This window comes from Ascaphus truei, unplaced genomic scaffold (assembly GCF_040206685.1).
Source record: "Ascaphus truei isolate aAscTru1 unplaced genomic scaffold, aAscTru1.hap1 HAP1_SCAFFOLD_1185, whole genome shotgun sequence".
NCBI lineage: Eukaryota > Metazoa > Chordata > Amphibia > Anura > Ascaphidae > Ascaphus > Ascaphus truei.
The window spans coordinates 62,688-85,003 of record NW_027454055.1 but is presented as its reverse complement, the minus strand read 5'-3'; the positions used below and the strand labels follow the sequence as shown (position 1 = coordinate 85,003).

Below are 22,316 nucleotides of genomic sequence, written 5' to 3'. Positions count from 1 at the left end.
GTGTTACAGTGTATATAGGAAGGTCCGTTAGTCTTTCCTGATCAGTGTTACAGTGTATATATGAAGGTCCGTTAGTCTTTCCTGATCAGTGTTACACTGTATATATGAAGGTCTGTTAGTCTTTCCTGATCAGTGTTACACTGTATATATGAAGGCCCGTTAGTCTTTCCTGATCAGTGTTACACTGTATATATGAAGGCCCGTTAGTCTTTCCTGATCAGTGTTACAGTGTATATATGAAGGTCCGTTAGTCTTTCCTGATAAGTGTTACACTGTATATATGAAGGTCCGTTAGTCTTTCCTGATCAGTGTTACACTGTATATATGAAGGCCCGTTAGTCTTTCCTGATCAGTGTTACACTGTATATATGAAGGCCCGTTAGTCTTTCCTGATCAGTGTTACACTGTATATATGAAGGTCCGTTAGTCTTTCCTGATAAGTGTTACACTGTATATAGGAAGGTCCGTTAGTCTTTCCTGATCAGTGTTACAGTGTATATATGAAGGTTCGTTAGTCTTTCCTGATCAGTGTTACACTGTATATATGAAGGCCCGTTAGTCTTTCCTGATAAGTGTTACACTGTATATATGAAGGTCCGTTAGTCTTTCCTGATCAGTGTTACACTATATATATGAAGGCCCGTTAGTCTTTCCTGATCAGTGTTACACTGTATATATGAAGGTCCGTTAGTCTTTCCTGATCAGTGTTACACTGTATATATGAAGGCCCGTTAGTCTTTCCTGATAAGTGTTACACTGTATATATGAAGGTCCGTTAGTCTTTCCTGATAAGTGTTACAGTGTATATATGAAGGTCCGTTAGTCTTTCCTGATCAGTGTTACACTGTATATATGAAGGTCCGTTAGTCTTTCCTGATCAGTGTTACACTGTATATATGAAGGTCCGTTAGTCTTTCCTGATCAGTGTTACAGTGTATATATGAAGGTCCGTTAGTCTTTCCTGATCAGTGTTACACTGTATATATGAAGGTCCGTTAGTCTTTCCTGATCAGTGTTACACTGTATATATGAAGGCCCGTTAGTCTTTCCTGATCAGTGTTACACTGTACATATGAAGGCCCCTTAGTCTTTCCTGATCAGTGTTACACTGTATATATGAAGGTCCGTTAGTCTTTCCTGATAAGTGTTACACTGTATATATGAAGGTCCGTTAGTCTTTCCTGATAAGTGTTACAGTGTATATATGAAGGTCCGTTAGTCTTTCCTGATCAGTGTTACAGTGTATATAGGAAGGTCCGTTAGTCTTTCCTGATCAGTGTTACAGTGTATATAGGAAGGTCCGTTAGTCTTTCCTGATAAGTGTTACAGTGTATATATGAAGGCCCGTTAGTCTTTCCTGATCAGTGTTACACTGTATATATGAAGGTCCGTTAGTCTTTCCTGATAAGTGTTACAGTGTATATAGGAAGGCCCATTAGTCTTTCCTGATAAGTGTTACAGTGTATATAGGAAGGTCCGTTAGTCTTTCCTGATCAGTGTTACACTGTATATATGAAGGTCCGTTAGTCTTTCCTGATAAGTGTTACAGTGTATATAGGAAGGTCCGTTAGTCTTTCCTGATCAGTGTTACACTGTATATATGAAGGTCCGTTAGTCTTTCCTGATCAGTGTTACACTGTATATATGAAGGTCCGTTAGTCTTTCCTGATCAGTGTTACACTGTATATATGAAGGCCCGTTAGTCTTTCCTGATCAGTGTTACAGTGTATATATGAAGGCCCGTTAGTCTTTCCTGATAAGTGTTACAGTGCATATATGAAGGTCCGTTAGTCTTTCCTGATCAGTGTTACAGTGTATATAGGAAGGTCAGTTAGTCTTTCCTGATCAGTGTTACAGTGTATATAGGAAGGTCCGTTAGTCTTTCCTGATCAGTGTTACAGTGTATATATGAAGGTCCGTTAGTCTTTCCTGATCAGTGTTACACTGTATATATGAAGGTCTGTTAGTCTTTCCTGATCAGTGTTACACTGTATATATGAAGGCCCGTTAGTCTTTCCTGATCAGTGTTACACTGTATATATGAAGGCCCGTTAGTCTTTCCTGATCAGTGTTACAGTGTATATATGAAGGTCCGTTAGTCTTTCCTGATAAGTGTTACACTGTATATATGAAGGTCCGTTAGTCTTTCCTGATCAGTGTTACACTGTATATATGAAGGCCCGTTAGTCTTTCCTGATCAGTGTTACACTGTATATATGAAGGCCCGTTAGTCTTTCCTGATCAGTGTTACACTGTATATATGAAGGTCCGTTAGTCTTTCCTGATCAGTGTTACACTGTATATATGAAGGCCCGTTAGTCTTTCCTGATAAGTGTTACACTGTATATATGAAGGTCCGTTAGTCTTTCCTGATAAGTGTTACAGTGTATATATGAAGGTCCGTTAGTCTTTCCTGATCAGTGTTACACTGTATATATGAAGGTCCGTTAGTCTTTCCTGATCAGTGTTACACTGTATATATGAAGGTCCGTTAGTCTTTCCTGATCAGTGTTACAGTGTATATATGAAGGTCCGTTAGTCTTTCCTGATCAGTGTTACACTGTATATATGAAGGTCCGTTAGTCTTTCCTGATCAGTGTTACACTGTATATATGAAGGCCCGTTAGTCTTTCCTGATCAGTGTTACACTGTACATATGAAGGCCCCTTAGTCTTTCCTGATCAGTGTTACACTGTATATATGAAGGTCCGTTAGTCTTTCCTGATAAGTGTTACACTGTATATATGAAGGTCCGTTAGTCTTTCCTGATAAGTGTTACAGTGTATATATGAAGGTCCGTTAGTCTTTCCTGATCAGTGTTACAGTGTATATAGGAAGGTCCGTTAGTCTTTCCTGATCAGTGTTACAGTGTATATAGGAAGGTCCGTTAGTCTTTCCTGATAAGTGTTACAGTGTATATATGAAGGCCCGTTAGTCTTTCCTGATCAGTGTTACACTGTATATATGAAGGTCCGTTAGTCTTTCCTGATAAGTGTTACAGTGTATATAGGAAGGCCCATTAGTCTTTCCTGATAAGTGTTACAGTGTATATAGGAAGGTCCGTTAGTCTTTCCTGATCAGTGTTACACTGTATATATGAAGGTCCGTTAGTCTTTCCTGATAAGTGTTACAGTGTATATAGGAAGGTCCGTTAGTCTTTCCTGATCAGTGTTACACTGTATATATGAAGGTCCGTTAGTCTTTCCTGATAAGTGTTACAGTGTATATAGGAAGGTCTGTTAGTCTTTCCTGATCAGTGATACAGTGTATATATGAAGGTCCGTTAGTCTTTCCTGATCAGTGTTACAGTGTATATATGAAGGTCCGTTAGTCTTTCCTGATCAGTGTTACAGTGTATATATGAAGGCCCGTTAGTCTTTCCTGATCAGTGTTACACTGTATATATGAAGGTCCGTTAGCCTTTCCTGATCAGTGTTACACTGTATATATGAAGGTCCGTTAGTCTTTCCTGATCAGTGTTACAGTGTATATATGAAGGTCCGTTAGTCTTTCCTGATCAGTGTTACACTGTATATATGAAGGTCCGTTAGTCTTTCCTGATCAGTGTTACAGTGTATATATGAAGGTCCGTTAGTCTTTCCTGATCAGTGTTACACTGTATATATGAAGGCCCGTTAGTCTTTCCTGATCAGTGTTACAGTGTATATATGAAGGTCCGTTAGTCTTTCCTGATAAGTGTTACAGTGTATATATGAAGGTCCGTTAGTCTTTCGTGATCAGTGTTACAGTGTATATATGAAGGTCCGTTAGTCTTTCCTGATCAGTGTTACAGTGTATATATGAAGGTCCGTTAGTCTTTCCTGATCAGTGTTACAGTGTATATATGAAGGTCCGTTAGTCTTTCCTGATCAGTGATACAGTGTATATATGAAGGTCCGCTAGTCTTTCCTGATCAGTGTTACGCTGTATATATGAAGGTCCGTTAGTCTTTCCTGATAAGTGTTACACTGTATATATGAAGGCCCGTTAGTCTTTCCTGATCAGTGTTACAGTGTATATATGAAGGTCTGTTAGTCTTTCCTGATCAGTGATACAGTGTATATATGAAGGTCCGTTAGTCTTTCCTGATCAGTGTTACAGTGTATATATGACGGTCCGTTAGTCTTTCCTGATCAGTATTACAGTGTATATATGAAGGTCCGTTAGTCTTTCCTGATCAGTGTTACAGTGTATATATGAAGGTCCGTTAGTCTTTCCTGATCAGTGATACAGTGTATATATGAAGGTCCGCTAGTCTTTCCTGATCAGTGTTACGCTGTATATATGAAGGTCCGTTAGTCTTTCCTGATAAGTGTTACACTGTATATATGAAGGCCCGTTAGTCTTTCCTGATCAGTGTTACAGTGTATATATGAAGGTCTGTTAGTCTTTCCTGATCAGTGATACAGTGTATATATGAAGGTCCGTTAGTCTTTCCTGATCAGTGTTACAGTGTATATATGACGGTCCGTTAGTCTTTCCTGATCAGTATTACAGTGTATATATGAAGGTCCGTTAGTCTTTCCTGATCAGTGTTACACTGTATATATGAAGGTCCGTTAGTCTTTCCTGATCAGTGTTACAGTGTATATATGAAGGTCCGTTAGTCTTTCCTGATCAGTATTACAGTGTATATATGAAGGTCCGTTAGTCTTTCCTGATCAGTGTTACACTGTATATATGAAGGTACGTTAGTCTTTCCTGATCAGTGTTACAGTGTATATATGAAGGTCCGTTAGTCTTTCCTGATCAGTGTTACACTGTATATATGAAGGTCCGTTAGTCTTTCCTGATAAGTGTTACACTGTATATATGAAGGTCCGTTAGTCTTTCCTGATCAGTGTTACACTGTATATATGAAGGTCCGTTAGTCTTTCCTGATCAGTGTTACAGTGTATATATGAAGGTCCGTTAGTCTTTCATGATCAGTGTTACAGTGTAGACCGGGGGCGCGCAAAGTTTCCTACATGCGCCCCACTGTCTCCTCTCTGCTCCGGCTCACGCCCCCCCCCCGCCCCTCCCTGCACAGCTCCGGCGTCAAATGACGTCGCGGGGTCATGTGACATCGCATTGCCATGGCAACGTGATGTCACGTGACCCTGCAACATCATTTGACGCTGGGTTGCCATGGAGACACGTCGCTGGAAGGCAAGGGAAGTAAGAAGTTGCAGAAGCCTCGTGCGATCCTCGCCATTTATTTTAATTGCTTTCGGGGGAAGCGCGGGGCCTCCCTAACAGCCGTGCCCCCACCACTTTGCGCGCTCCCCCCCCCCCCACTTTGCGCACCCCTGCTGTAGACCATGTGTCATTTCAGCATCCCTTCCCTGCACAATCTCCAGTTTATGTATGTCATCCCGGAGATACGGTCTCCAGAACTGAACACTGGACTGGGTGAGGTCTCGCCAATAATCTCCAAGCATCTTCCGTAAGGACAAGTCTTCTCACGTACCAGGATAAATCCTGCCCATAACCCCATGTCCCCGGGGAACATATCGCCTGCAGGCTCAGCGAGGCAGCGCTGCAACTCGCCAAGACAGCACCTTAGATATACAACCCAACCGAGAATTGGAAAACCCCATCCCAAGCACACACATTGTCTCTCGTTAGGACAAGGGGAGGTGACCGTGAATGAGGTTATGGTAGAAGATCGCTACCCCCCACATCCAAAACCTCCATTTATCAGCCAGGGGTCTTTGTCTCGCTGACAAGGACAGCTTGGGGAGGCCTGGTTCAGGCTCTCTCGTCTCGCAGATCCATAACGCCTTCTCTATTCTCCACAAGCCAAGAGGCCCTGCCATACATCAATGTGTCCGCTTCCCCTCCGCGCTCAGGATGAATGGTGACCGTGTCATACTGATTAGGGGCCATCAGCCGCCGGCCAATGGCAGTGCAGCCAGGTGAGAATTAGCATCTGATTAGCATAGCGTTCCCTCCCACGGGTAGCGTTATTTTTTTGGCGGCCTCTTTTTGAAGGAGATATCCTTTTTAGCATATCTGGCAGACGGAGAAAGGGTCGAGTGAAAAGAAAGAGAGGGAGAGGGGCATTTGAGAAAGAGAGAGGCGGGATGAGACAGTCCCATGAATTAACAGGCGAGAGCGTTTCTCCCCCCCCTCCTTCTCTCACCCTAATGTGGACAGAGTCCTTTTATAACCCAGCTGCCTCTCCCTCCCCCCCCCCCTCACTGCTCTGTTCCTCATTTAACACCTTCACTGCTAGAGGGACCTGGAATATCGAAACACTGTCAGTACAAGGACAGCACATAGGTGCCCAACCTTATGCGGTATAGAAGGCACAAAACATGTAGCCTGCTGTCTATATACAGTATGTGTGTATGTGTAGAGGTGTTTATTTATTTAAATATATATATATATATATATATATATATGTGTAATTGGTTTACATTGTATTAATGTCCTTAAAAGTTTATGCTTGTGTATATTAATATTGTGTATATGTGTGTCAGTGTCTCTGAATATTCAGTGGTGAGTGTAATGTGTGTATAAATATACACACACACACACACACACACACACACACACACACACACACACACACACACACACACACACACACACACACACACACACACACACACACACACACACACACACACACACCCACTGATCCCATAAAATTCAAAGACACTGACACACACACAAACTGACCACTGCACTCATACAGCCCTCTGCAACCATTCTCACTGACCCCTGCATGCATACTGACACATGCCCCCGCACTCTCTCACTGACCCCTGCACCCACACTCTCTCACTGACCCCTGCACCCACACTCTCTCACTGACCCTTGCCGCCACACTCTCACTGACCCCTGCATGCATACTGACACATGCTCCCGCACTCTCACTGACCCCTGCATGCATACTGACACATGCCCCCGCACTCTCACTGACCCCTGCACCCACTCTCTCACTGACCCCTGCACCCGCACTCTCTCACTGACCCCTGCACCCACACTCTGTCACTGACCCCTGCACCCACACTCTCTCACTGACCCCTGCATGCATACTGACACATGCCCCCGCACTCTCACTGACCCCTGCACCCACTCTCTCACTGACCCCTGCACCCGCACTCTCTCACTGACCCCTGCATGCATACTGACACATGCTCCCGCACTCTCACTGACCCCTGCACCCACACTCTCTCACTGACCAATGCACCCACACTCTCTCACTGACCCCTGCACCCACACTCTCTCACTGACCCCTGCATGCATACTGACACATGCTCCCGCACTCTCACTGACCCCTGCACCCACACTCTCTCACTGACCCCTGCACCCACACTCTCTCACTGACCCCTGCACCCACACTCTCTCACTGACCCCTGCACCCACACTCTCTCACTGACCCCTGAACCCACACTCTCTCACTGCCCCCTGCCCCCGCACTCTCTCACTGACCCCTGCATGCATACTGACACATGCCCCCGCACTCTCTCACTGACCCCTGCACCCACACTCTCTCACTGACCCCTGCATGCATACTGACACATGCTCCCGCACTCCCACTGACCCCTGCACCTGCACTCTCTCACTGACCCCTGCACCCACACTCTCTCACTGACCCCTGCACCCACACTCTCTCACTGACCCCTGCATGCATACTGACACATGCCCCCGCACTCTCTCACTGACCCCTGCACCCATACTCTCTCACTGACCCCTGCATGCATACTGACACATGCTCCCGCACTCCCACTGACCCCTGCACCTGCACTCTCTCACTGACCCCTGCACCCACACTCTCTCACTGACCCCTGCACCCACACTCTCTCACTGACCCCTGCATGCATACTGACACATGCCCCCGCACTCTCTCACTGACCCCTGCACCCATACTCTCTCACTGACCCCTGCATGCACACTGACACATGCCCCCGCACTCTCTCACTGACCCCTGCACCCACACTCTATCACTGACCCCTGCACCCACACTCTCTCACTGACCCCTGCACCCACACTCTCTCACTGACCCCTGCATGCATACTGACACATGCCCCCACACTCTCTCACTGACCCCTTACACTCATACAAACCCCTGCAACCACACTCTCTCACTGACCCCTTGCACTCATACTGACCTCTGCATTATAAAGTGAGAGTGGGTATGTCTCCACACTTCCATGCATCATTTATTTCTTGCACAGTGACACAAAAACCATTGTTGGCGGGATCCACAGGTTACAGCTGATAAAGCCGGTTAACCCTTTAAGCATAAAATGCTACTTGCCTTTAACCCCTATTGTGCCAGAACGGCTAACAAGGCATCCTCTTTATTTTTTGCACAATCAGTAAACATGCTCAATTTAAGGTAAAACACCTGTCTCTGAGTGGGTTTTCTGACTTTGCACTTTGCTGTACACACTCCTGTAGCAGGGAAGGGCTCCAGGGAAACGTCCATGTTTAAAATGGATAGGAAGCTCAAATATGACACGCCAAGTGTGCTCATTTACATGTCACTACCCAGAATCCTTGTCTGCTCTCCCTCCCAGAGAAGCGTACAGCGGTCCTTACCGTAGTCTTTCTTGCAGTATTTCTTCAGGTTGATCTTGTAGTTGCCTTTGGGCGGCTTGCAGTACTGCTCACAATCTAATAACAAGACGGTAACAATTAGTTAACATCTCAGTGCTCAGAGGGGCTTATATAGAAACTACTGCTGCTGTTATCGGGGTAAGATGTCAGGCAGTTATAAACCTGTTAAACATGGGGGGGGAGGAGAGAGATTATTTCTAGTATATCTATCTGTACACACATATATGTACACATACACATATTTATTTACACAAATATATATATCCAATAAAGAATGTCACTTGTGAGCACATTCACATGTCTTAGGCCGAGTCCATAGAAGGACAGGCAGCGCTGAGCCGTGCGGACGCTCCGCGCTGAGCCCCTGCATCCTCCATGAGGATGCCTTGAGAGGGGGCTCACGCGAGCGTCCGCAGGCGTGCTGAGGCGCTGGATTTTTCAGCCGACAGCCAAGCTGTTTTTCAGAGCGCTGTCGGCTGAAAACATCCAATCAGCGCGGAGCAGCGTCAACGTCACGGCGCCGTGACTTTGACGTCGGTGCGTCGCGGGTGATTGGCCCAGCGACATCACTGCCCCGCCTCCGATCGCGCCCGCTGGCTCGCCGGCATGGGCATGAAATCGCGCAGATTTCAGCAGGCGAGCCTCAGCGTCAGCGCGGTCCAGCCCTGCTTCCCCTTCTATGGCCCCAGCCTTAGACAGGTCTGCACCCCTGCCTTTCAACCATTATCACCTAGCATACAGTGCTCCCACTGCAGCAAGGGATTCTGGGAAATGACATGCAAATGAGCACACAATGTGTCACCTTTTGCCTGGAATATCCATTCACATGGAGCCCATTTAAGCTGATGCATCGCCGTTCACACAGCTTTTAAACACAGCATGGGACTAGCAAAGCAAGTCAAACCACTCACAGACATGTTTCAACCTTGATGGGTATCATCAGTGTGATTTTGGTTTATACAGCAGGACCCCGCTTTTCGGCGATCCGCCAATACGGCGGTGCCGAGAATGGGGCCGCCACGTCGCCGCCATGTGCAGAACGGACCGGCCCGGGGTCGCGCATGCGCGGAACGGAGGGGTTTCCTTCTGTCGCGCATTGCCGGCGATTTTCGCTTTGCGGCGGGTCCTCAGAACGGAACCCGCCGTATTAGTGGGGCCCTCCTGTACTTGCTTTGCAATATTTCTAGGCTGGGTAGGTTCACCATATACATTTTAATTTATGGTGGGTTGAAAAGGCGACAAAAAACCTCCACTGTTAGCATATAGCCAATAAAGAATATCACTTGTGAGCACATTCACATGTCTTAGACAGGTCTGCAACCCTGCCTTTCACCCACTATCACCTATATATATCAAGGTGCTTATTGTATGTGTATATATATACAGTATATATAGACCATACGATACCGGTTGCAACACGACATCAAGGGACAGCACGCAGGTAAGTAAATCATGAATTTTCTATATTTGATAGAAGACACAAAAACCGACGTTTCGGTCCCCCAGTGGGACCTTTCTCAAGGTGACGCACCACCTTGAGAAAGGTCCCACTGGGGGACCGAAACGTCGTTTTTTGTGTCTTCTATCAAATATAGAAAATTCATGATTTACTTACCTGCGTGCTGTCCCTTGATGTCGTGTTGCAACCGGTATCGTATGGTCTGTTATTGCTTTATGGGATAAGCACCAAAACTTATTTACTTGCATATGGTGTGCCGGCTGTGCATTTGATTCTATATATATATATATATATATATATATATATATATATATATATATATATATATAAATATGCTGTATATACTGTGTATATGTGTATAATATATATATATATATATATATATATATATATATATATATATATATATGTGGCTTATTGTATGTGTGTGTGTGTGTATATATATATATATATATACAGTGTTCGACAAACCTATACATTTGCTCGCCCCGGGCGAGTGGATTTAACCCCCGGGCGAGTAAATATTGGCCCAAGCAGCACACGTTTGGTACTAGGTGGCGAGTAGATTTTTTTGTGTGGCGAGTAGATTTTTTGGTGATTTGTCAACCACTGTGTGTATATATATATATACACATACTCACTCACTCACTCACTCACTCACTCACTCACATGCAATAAGGCACCTTTACCAGCTTCCCGCTGGAGCCTTGTTCCTGTGTGCCGGCTTTGATGGCCCTCGTACCCCGTACAGTTTAGTCCGTTAGCAGAAGCCCCGCTCCAGTCTTTTGGATTATTACGGTTATTATGTGCCCGGACTCCATTACTATATATATATAATGAATATACTGTAGTTATTGTGACTGGCAGCGCAAGAGTGAATTGAAAGCGCTCTTGACATATGCACCTCAGGTCTCTGCTGAGCAGACGAAGGGTTAATTCTAAGCATCCGGGGGTCCGGGGTCTATTGGACCAAAGAAATTAGGCAGAACCCCCTCCCCCCCTGCTGTGGAAGCTCTGGGCCATCTGTTCTAGGGTGGAGGGGGCAAAGTGTGCCAGGGACCTGTGCCAGGGTGACACTGGAAATCCTGTCACATGCCAGGCGAGCGCCGGGCACAGGCAGGTACAGTAATCAGCTCTCTGCTCGTTAAGGAGCCAGAGTTAGGCTGCGAGGGGACGGATCACCTTGTATCGTGCTGATTAACCAGCGCTGGAGTCAGTGGGACTGCAGCTGCAACGTGTCACTGCGAGAGTGTCCTGCAACGTGTGACTGCGAGAGTGTCCTGTAACGTGTCACTGCGAGAGTGTCCTGTAACGTGTGACTGCGAGAGTGTCCTGCAACGTGTCACTGCGAGAGTGTCCTGCAACGTGTCACTGCGAGAGTGTCCTGCAACGTGTCACTGCGAGAGTGTCCTGTAACGTGTCACTGCGAGTGTCCTGCAACGTGTCACTGCGAGAGTGTCCTGAAACGTGTCACTGCGAGAGTGTCCTGCAACGTGTGACTGCGAGAGTGTCCTGTAACGTGTCACTGCGAGAGTGTCCTGCAACGTGTCACTGCGAGAGTGTCCTGCAACGTGTCACTGCGAGAGTGTCCTGCAACGTGTCACTGCGAGAGTGTCCTGTAACGTGTCACTGCGAGAGTGTCCTGTAACGTGTCACTGCGAGTGTCCTGTAACGTGTCACTGCGAGAGTGTCCTGAAACGTGTCACTGCGAGAGTGTCCTGCAACGTGTCACTGCGAGAGTGTCCTGCAACGTGTCACTGCGAGAGTGTCCTGTAACGTGTCACTGCGAGAGTGTCCTGTAACGTGTCACTGCGAGAGTGTCCTGTAACGTGTCACTGCGAGAGTGTCCTGTAACGTGTCACTGCGAGAGTGTCCTGTAACGTGTCACTGCGAGAGTGTCCTGAAACGTGTCACTGCGAGAGTGTCCTGTAACGTGTCACTGCGAGAGTGTCCTGTAACGTGTCACTGCGAGAGTGTCCTGTAACGTGTCACTGCGAGAGTGTCCTGTAACGTGTCACTGCGAGAGTGTCCTGTAACGTGTCACTGCGAGAGTGTCCTGTAACGTGTCACTGCGAGAGTGTCCTGAAACGTGTCACTGCGAGAGTGTCCTGTAACGTGTCACTGCGAGAGTGTCCTGTAACGTGTCACTGCGAGAGTGTCCTGTAACGTGTCACTGCGAGAGTGTCCTGTAACGTGTCACTGCGAGAGTGTCCTGTAACGTGTCACTGCGAGAGTGTCCTGTAACGTGTCACTGCGAGAGTGTCCTGTAACGTGTCACTGCGAGAGTGTCCTGAAACGTGTCACTGCGAGAGTGTCCTGTAACGTGTCACTGCGAGAGTGTCCTGTAACGTGTCACTGCGAGAGTGTCCTGTAACGTGTCACTGCGAGAGTGTCCTGTAACGTGTCACTGCGAGAGTGTCCTGTAACGTGTCACTGCGAGAGTGTCCTGTAACGTGTCACTGCGAGAGTGTCCTGTAACGTGTCACTGCGAGAGTGTCCTGTAACGTGTCACTGCGAGAGTGTCCTGTAACGTGTCACTGCGAGAGTGTCCTGTAACGTGTCACTGCGAGAGTGTCCTGTAACGTGTCACTGCGAGAGTGTCCTGTAACGTGTCACTGCGAGAGTGTCCTGTAACGTGTCACTGCGAGAGTGTCCTGTAACGTGTCACTGCGAGAGTGTCCTGTAACACATTGCACATGTCATCAAAAGTATAATGTGTACGTGCGCAACGCTGTATCACCGTGTACATCAGTGTGTCTGTACTTTGTTTCTGTGTGTATCAGTGTGTTAATATGGGTGTCAGTGTCTGTGTATCAATGTGGTATCGGTGTGTATCAGTGTGTTAATATGGGTGTCTGTGTATCAATGTGGTATCGGTGTGTATCGGTGTGTATCAGTGTGTATCAGTGTGTTAATATGGGTGTCAGTGTCTGTGTATCAATGTGGTATCGGTGCGTATCAGTGTGTTAATATGGGGGTCAGTGTCTGTGTATCAGTGTGTATCGGTGTGTATCAATGTGGTATCGGTGTGTATCAGTGTGTTAATATGGGTGTCAGTGTCTGTGTATCAGTGTGTATCGGTGTGTATCAATGTGGTATCGGTGTGTATTGGTGTGTATCAGTGTGTATCAGTGTGTATCAGTGTGTTAATATGGGTGTCTGTGTATCAATGTGGTATCAGTGTGTATCAGTGTGTATCAGTGTGTTAATGTTGATGTGCATCAGTGTATCTGTGTGTGTATCAGTGTATTAATGTGAGTGTATCCGTATTTTAATGTGTGTTTATCCATGTATTAATGTACGTGTATAAGTGTGTATCAGTGAGGTAATGTGTGTGTATCAGTGCATTAATGTAAGTGTATTAGTGTGTGTATCAGTGTGTTAATGTGTGTGTATTAATGTAAGTGTACGTGTGTGTATCAGTGTGGTAAAAATATTGCTCTGCATGTTATTATATCGCTCTGTGTGTTATTATATCTCTCTGCATGTTATTATATCGCTCTGTGTGTTATTATATCTCTCTGCATGTTATTATATCGCTCTGCATGTTATTATATCGCTCTGCGTGTTATTATATCTCTCTGCATGTTATTATATCGCTCTGCGTGTTATTATATCTCTCTGCATGTTATTATATCGCTCTGTGTGTTATTATATTGCTCTGCATGTTATTATATCGCTCTGTGTGTTATTATATCTCTCTGCATGTTATTATATCGCTCTGTGTGTTATTATATCTCTCTGCATGTTATTATATCGCTCTGTGTGTTATTATATTGCTCTGCATGTTATTATATCGCTCTGTGTGTTATTATATCTCTCTGCATGTTATTATATCGCTCTGTGTGTTATTATATCTCTCTGCATGCTATTATATCTCTCTGCCTGTTATTATATCTCTCTGCGTGTTATTATATCGCTCTGCCTGTTATTATATCGCTCAGTGTGTTATTATATCTCTCTGCATGTTATTATATCTCTCTGCATGTTATTATATCGCTCTGCATGTTATTATGTCGCTCTGCGTGTTATTATATCTCTCTGCGTGTTATTATATCGCTCTGCTTGTTATTATGTCGCTCTGCGTGTTATTATATCTCTCTGCGTGTTATTATATCGCTCTGCGTGTTATTATATCGCTCTGCATGTTATTATATCGCTCTGCGTGTTATTATATCGCTCTGCGTGTTATTATATCTCTCTGCGTGTTATTATATCGCTCTGCTTGTTATTATGTCGCTCTGCGTGTTATTATATCTCTCTGCGTGTTATTATATCGCTCTGCGTGTTATTATATCGCTCTGCATGTTATTATATCGCTCTGCGTGTTATTATATCGCTCTGTGTGTTATTACGTCGCTCTGCGTGTTATTATATCGCTCTGCGTGTTATTATATCACTCTGTGTGTTATTATATCACTCTGCGTGTCATTATATCACTCTGCGTGTTATTATATCACTCTGCGTGTTATTATATCTCTCTGTGTGTTATTATATCTCTCTGCGTATTATTATATCGCTCTGCCTGTTATTATATCTCTCTGTGTGTTATTATATCTCTCTGCGTATTATTATATCGCTCTGTGTGTTATTATATCTCTGTGTGTGTTATTATATCACTCTGCGTGTTATTATATCGCTCTGCGTGTTATTACATCGCTCTGCGTGTTATTATATCTCTGTGTGTGTTATTATATCACTCTGCGTGTTATTATATCGCTCTGCGTGTTATTATATCGCTCTGCGTGTTATTATATCGCTTGTTATGTTTGTGCTTCCTTAATATTTGCCCCGTCAGCAGCCCTCGCTGGGACTCTGAACCTCTTTGTTCTGCCAGCGGAGGGGTAGAAATGTCTTTAAGACAACAGATTTATAACATGACTGGCAGTGCCAAGAGATACTCCGCACCACTATAAAGTGCAGCATTTAATGTATAAACACTGCTCTCTTTCTCTCCCGCGCTGGATGGGGCCAGCAGCAATGCGTTCCCGCCCAGCGCCCGAGGGGTTAATGTGGATAATTATTTCCTCCCCGCCGCGAGATTCGGTTTCAGAAAATGAGAGGTGAACCTCGCAAAAAATGTCAATGCAAATAGAGCCGAGCAGGTCTCCTCCCTGCCTGCCGAGCAGGAAAACCCAGGGAGGCGGGGGCCTCATTATCCCATCTGGGGGAGACCTTGTCCCGCCCAGGAACCTGGAATCCTACGGCAAATTACTGGGGCTCTCCTTGTGAAAATGTGGGGGCTCAATACACCGTCATTTTTAATTTCACTGTATTTTTCTATGTTATGCATTACACTTACACGCTATAAAAAAAATATTGATTGTGTGCGAGAGTAATGTCGCTGAGTGTGTGCAAGAGTAATGTCGCTGAGCGTGTGTGTGCAAGAGTAATGTCGCTGAGCGTGTGTGTGCAAGAGTAATGTCGCTGAGCGTGTGTGTGCGAGAGTAATGTTGCTGAGCGTGTCTGTGTGAGAGTAATGTCGCTAAGTGTGTATGTGCGAGAGTAATGTCGCTGAGTGTGTGTGTGTGCGAGAGTAATGTCGCTGAGCGTGTGTGTGCAAGAGTAATGTCGCTGAGCGTGTGTGTGCGAGAGTAATGTTGCTGAGCGTGTATGTGCGAGAGTAATGTCGCTGAGTGTATGTGTGCAAGAGTAATGTCGCTAAGTGTGTGTGCGAGAGTAATGTCGCTGAGTGTGTGTGTGTGTGTGCAAGAGTAATGTCGCTAAGTGTGTCTGTGCGAGAGTAATGTCGCCGAGCGTGTGTGTGCAAGAGTAATGTCGCTGAGCGTGTGTGTGCGAGAGTAATGTCGCTGAGTGTGTGCAAGAGTTATGTCGCTGTGTGTATGTGCGAGAGTAATGTCACTGAGTGTGTGTGTGTGTGTGCAAGAGTAATGTCGCTGAGCGTGTGTGTGCTAGCGTAATGTCGCTGAGCGTGTGTGTGCGAGAGTAATGTTGCTGAGCATGTATGTGCGAGAGTAATGTCGCTGAGTGTGTGTGTGCAAGAGTAATGTCGCTAAGTGTGTGTGTGCCAGAGTAATGTCGCTGAGTGTGTGTGTGCAAGAGTAATGTCGCTAAGTGTGTCTGTGCGAGAGTAATCTCGCCGAGCGTGTGTGTGCAAGAGTAATGTCGCTGAGCGTGTGTGTGCAAGAGAAATGTCACTGAGCATGTGTGTGCAAGGGTAATGTCGCTGAGCACGTCTACAAGAGTAATGTCGCTGAGCGTGTGTGTGCAAGAGTAATTTAGCTGAGCCTGTGTGTGCGAGAATAATGTAGCTGAGCGCGTGTGGGCGAGTGTAATGTTGCTGAGCGCGTGTGTGCGAGAGTAATGTCGCTGAGCGCTTGTGTGCAAGAGTAATGTCGCTGAGCATGTGTGTGCGAGAGTAATGTCGCTGAGCACGTGTGTTCAAGAGTAATCTCGCTGAGCATGTGTGCAAGGGTAATGTCGCTGAGCACGTCTGCAAGAGTTATGTCGCTGAGCGTGTGTGCAAGAGTAATGTCGCTGAGCGCGTGTGCAAGAGTAATGTCACTGAGTGTGTGTGCGAGAGTAATGTCGCTGAGCGCGTGTGCAAGAGTAATGTTGCTGAATGCGTGTGTGCAAGAGTAATGTCGCTGAATGCGTGTGTGCAAGAGTAATGCCGCTGAGCGCATGTGTGTGCGAGAGTAGTCACTGAGCGTGTGTGCGAGAGTAATGCCGCTGAGCGCTTTTGTGCGAGTAATGTCGCTGAGCATGTGTGCAAGAGTAATGTCGCTGAGCGCATGTGTGCAAGAGTAATGTCTCTGAGCGTGTGTGTGAGAGTAATGTCGCTGAGCGTGTGTGTGAGAGTAATGTCGCTGAGCGCGTGTGTGAAAGAGTAATGTCGCTGAGTGTGTGTGCGAGAGTCATGTCGCTGAGCGCGTATGCAAGAGTAATGTCGCTGAGCGCATGTGTGCGAGTAGTTTCGCTGTGTGTGTGTGTGTGTGAGAGTAATGTTGCTGAGCGCGTGTGTGCAAGAGTAATGTCGCTGAATGCGCGTGCAAGAGTAATATCGCAGAGCGGGCGTGTAAGGGTATTATCGCTGAGTGTGTGCGAGAGTTAGAGCATGGAGTATGTGTACATGGGTTAGAGCGCTGAGGGTGTGTACAAGAGAGAGCATGGAGTATGTGTGAAAGAGTTCTGAGTGTTTACAAGAGAGAGAGCGCCGAGTGTGTACAGTACAAGGGTCAGAGTGCCAAGTGTGTGTATGACTGTAAGAGCGCTGAGTGTGTGTACGAGTGTGAGAGTGCAGCGCCTGAGTGCGAGCGAGAGCGCAGCGCGCGCGTGCGAGAGCGCAGCGCGCGCGTGCGAGAGCGCAGCGCGTGCGTGCGAGAGCGCGGGCCTCCCCAAACCTGTCCGACTAGCCAGATAAACAAAACCAAAAAATGTGGAAAAGAAAAATTACCAGGGGGAAAATATTTCCCGACCACAGAAATGCTCCGTGTAAGAAGCCTGACCAGCCGCCCCCTCACACGGAACATCAGAGAGAGACGAAACGCCAACGTCAGCCGCGTGACTGCGGGGAAAGAGCTGCCCTGCGATAATAACCCCCGCCCGTAACAGAGAGGGGTCCCCCAGGGGGGGCAGCGGCTGCACTGCGCTCCCCCACAGCCAAGCCAAGCTTGGGAAGGGGCAGTCCCCTCCAAAAAAATAACTTCTCGTGTCATTTGTTACCCCCCTGTAAAGTAACTGTCTGACTTATTTGTAACCGGAGAAAAATCAACCTGTTTCGCTTTTTCTCTGGGAACCCTGAATTATTCAAACATATGCGCTACGTCCGTTTATCTGCTTGATTAACGACGGCTTTGTAATTACTTCGCACACACACACACACACACACACACACACACACACACACACACACACACACACACACACACACACACACACACACACACACACACTAGAGCAACCCCAGCAATCAACTGGTGGCTTTGAAGACTGACAAACAGTCTTATCACCAAAAGACATTAAATAAAGATTATGATAACCCTCCAAAGCTTTTGTTCACTATGGAAAAGTTAAAAAATAAATAAAAAGATGATTGAAAAAATGTAGATCTCTTCACATGCCGGCAGCTGCATTGAAAGCTTCCTCCTGGGCCTGGGAGAGGATCCCTGCTGCCCGGGATAGAACAATATGGCAGATGGGGGTCAGGTGAAGCTTCAGCATCTCCCTGCCCTCACCGTGAGGAGGCAAGCAGAGGATTCTGGGACAGGAATCCGCAACCACAGCATCTCCTTGTCCTCCAATGCTCCACCTCACCCCGAATATCCCCTTTCCCCTGTCCCCCTCCGTCACGCCTACGCCTTCCCTCGAACCTAGGGAGAGACGCCAGCCGCGGTTAACCCTTGGGTCTGCCGGCACTTCACCCCCCGTGGCCTGGCATATTCTCTGGCTTGCCGCCTGGAAAACGTGTCTCCTCGCTGGCTTCTCTCTTTCTTTCAGGAAAAAGCAGAAAGAAAGAAGAAGGGAGAAGTGGGGGGGGGGGGGGGGAGATCCCAACGTTTTGATGCTCGCTTTAAAACGTTTTGGCATCTCCGTCTTCCTCCCGACGGAGAAACCTGGCAGCGGTGTTAACTTTCAAGGGTTGCGTTCAAACGAGAGTCCCTTACGCCCCCCCCCCCCACCCCTTCCAGTCATCCAGAAGAGGAAGGGTGGCCGCCTTCAATTGATGGCCAACCCGGAGAAAATGTACAAATTCCCTTACTTGGCGGTGTGCTGCGGCGGCGTCTACCGGCATCCTGCTGCAACTTCCCCTCCAACTGCGGTGAGCATGGCGGTGTGGCGTCACGGCAAAGGGGCATCAAATGATGCCGTGTTGCCATGGCAATGGGACGCTACGTGATGTCATGACCAGAGCTTGACAAATTACCCAAAAAGCTACTCGCCCCAACCAAAAAAGCTACTCGCCACCTCGCCGCGCCCCCAGAAACAATAAGGAAATCACCAATCAAGCTGAATAAAACTGCACCACAATCCTAACATATAGCTTCTCTGCGCCACAATCCTAACATATAGCTTCTCTGCACCACAATCCCAACATGCAGCTTCTCTGCACCACAATCCTAACAGACAGCTTCTCTGCACCACAATCCTAACATACATCTTCTCTGCACCACAATCCTAACATACATCTTCTCTGCTCCACAATCCTAACATACAGCTTCTCTGCACCACAATCCCAACATGCAGCTTCTCTGCACCACAATCCTAACAGACAGCTTCTCTGCACCACAATCCTAACATACATCTTCTCTGCACCACAATCCTAACATACATCTTCTCTGCTCCACAATCCTAACAGACAGCTTCTCTGCACCACAATCCCAACATGCAGCTTCTCGGCACCACAATCCTAACATACATCTTTTCTGCACCACAATCCTAACATACATCTTCTCTGCTCCACAATCCTAACATACATCTTCTCTGCATCACAATCCTAACATACAGCTTCTCTGCACCACAATCCCAACATGCAGCTTCTCTGCACCACAATCCTAACATACATCTTTTCTGCACCACAATCCTAACATACATCTTCTCTGCTCCACAATCCTAACATACATCTTCTCTGCATCACAATCCTAACATACAGCTTCTCTGCACCACAATCCTAACATACAGCTTCTCTGCACCACAATCCTAACATACATCTTCTCTGCACCACAATCCTAACATACAGCTTCTCTGCACCACAATCCTAACATACAGCTTCTCTGCACCACAATCCTAACATACATCTTCTCTGCACCACAATCCTAACATACATCTTCTCTGCACCACAATCCTAACATACAGCTTCTCTGCACCACAATCCTAACATACAGCTTCTCTGCACCACAATCCTAACATACAGCTTCTCTGCACCACAATCCTAACATACATCTTCTCTGCACCACAATCCTAACATACATCTTCTCTGCACCACAATCCTAACATACAGCTTCTCTGCACCACAATCCTAACATATAGCTTCTCTGGCGTGGCCATAACCTCACGCAGCGGTTTCGCCCTTAGTGGCGGAACCGCAAGGGGGGGAAGGGGGTGGGGGCGGCGTGTCTAGCCCCCCCCTTCGCAAGTTGAAAAGACAATTTTGTTGTCTTTGCAAAAACTTGTCGTAGAGCGCGGCTGACATACGTGCGCCAAGGTACATTGAGGGGCGGGTCTTGTTCGTGTAGCGCACGCTGCAGCATTTACTGGGGACCCAGCCTGAAGTAAACCTCAGTAGTAGTGAGACCTGTACTATAGCCTACTACATCAGATAACACCTGATGCTCCATTTCCCTCGGTGGTGTCGTGCTTAGAGCAGTGGTCTGGTATATGAAACGACCAAGGGTCCGCTCCCTGCCTGGTGGATTATAATAAAGTATATAATACAATAATATATCAATTATACAAATTGACAAATTACCCAAAAAGCTACGCGCCCCAACCAAAAAAGCTACTCGCCACCTCGCCGCGCCCCCAGAAACAATAAGGAAATCACCAATCATGCTGAATAAAACTGCACCACAATCCTAACATATAGCTTCTCTGCGCCACAATCCCAACATGCAGCTTCTCTGCACCACAATCCTAACAGACAGCTTCTCTGCACCACAATCCTAACATACAGCTTCTCTGCACCACAATCCTAACATACAGCTTCTCTGCACCACAATCCTGACATACAGCTCTCTGCACCACAATCCTGACATACAGCTTCTCTGCACCACAATCCTAACATACAGCTTATCTGCACCACAATCCTGACATACAGCTTCTCTGCACCACAATCCTAACATACAGCTTCTCTGCACCACAATCCTAACATACAGCTTCTCTGCACCACAATCCTGACATACATCTTCTCTGCACCACAATCCTACCATACATCTTCTCTGCACCACAATCCTAACATACATCTTCTCTGCATCACAATCCTAACATACAGCTTCTCTGCACCACAATCCTGACATACATCTTCTCTGCACCACAATCCTAACATACATCTTCTCTGCACCACAATCCTAACATACATCTTCTCTGCACCACAATCCTAACATACAGCTTCTCTGCACCACAATCCTAACATACAGCTTCTCTGCACCACAATCCTAACATACATCTTCTCTGCACCACAATCCTAACATACAGCTTCTCTGCACCACAATCCTAACATACATCTTCTCTGCACCACAATCCTAACATACATCTTCTCTGCACCACAATCCTAACATACATCTTCTCTGCACCACAATCCTAACATACAGCTTCTCTGCACCACAATCCTAACATACATCTTCTCTGCACCACAATCCTAACATACATCTTCTCTGCACCACAATCCTAACATACATCTTCTCTGCACCACAATCCTAACATACAGCTTCTCTGCACCACAATCCTAACATACATCTTCTCTGCACCACAATCCTAACATACATCTTCTCTGCACCACAATCCTAACATACAGCTTCTCTGCACCACAATCCTAACATACATCTTCTCTGCACCACAATCCTAACATACAGCTTCTCTGCACCACAATCCTAACATATAGCTTCTCTGGCGTGGCCATAACCTCACGCAGCTGTTTCGCCCTTATTGGCGGAACCGCCAGTGGGGGAGGGGGTGGGGGCGGCGTGTCTAGCCCCCCCCCCCCCTTCACAAGTTGAAAAGACAATTTTGTTGTCTTTGCAAAAACTTGTCATAGAGCGCGGCTGACAAACGTGCGCCAAGGTACATTGAGGGGCGGGTCTTGTTCGTGTAGCGCACGCTGCAGCATTTACTGGGGACCCAGCCTGAAGTAAACCTCAGTAGTAGTGAGACCTGTACTATAGCCTACTACATCAGATAACACCTGATGCTCCATTTCCCTCTGTGGTGTCGTGCTTAGAGCAGTGGTCTGGTATATGAAACAACCAAGGGTCCGCTCCCTGCCTGGTGGATTATAATAAAGTATATAATACAATAATATATCAATTATACTACACCCTGCGGAATTGAACCCATGATACTTCATATGCTAGTGCAATTCTCTACCTGCTACATGTGATGAAACTGACTCGTTAAACAAACTTAACATATACTACAGAGTGCAGTCCATCCCCCAATTGGAATATACCTTCCAAACAACCATAGGGTTGATTAAAGAGGATAACCGCCCATCCACACCGTGGTGTGGTGCTTAGAGTGGTGGAGTGGTATAAGAAACGATCACGGGTTCAATTCCTGCATGGCGTGGTATAATATATAAATGTCACAGGACGTTGAAAGGAGCTGCAGGGGAAACACTGAAATCTGA

The 22,316-nt window shown here is 46.6% G+C and overlaps 1 protein-coding gene across 1 annotated transcript in view; it reads right to left on the bottom strand.

Annotated features, from left to right (window-relative positions):
• LOC142475357 (netrin-3-like) overlaps window positions 1–22,316 on the bottom strand; it is a 77,595-nt gene that overhangs the window by 4,585 nt on the left and 50,694 nt on the right. Inside the window, exon 5 of the mRNA XM_075581271.1 lies at window positions 8,536–8,610. Within this exon, the coding sequence (XP_075437386.1) occupies window positions 8,536–8,610 (75 nt within the window). The remainder of the gene's footprint in view (window positions 1–8,535; window positions 8,611–22,316) is intronic.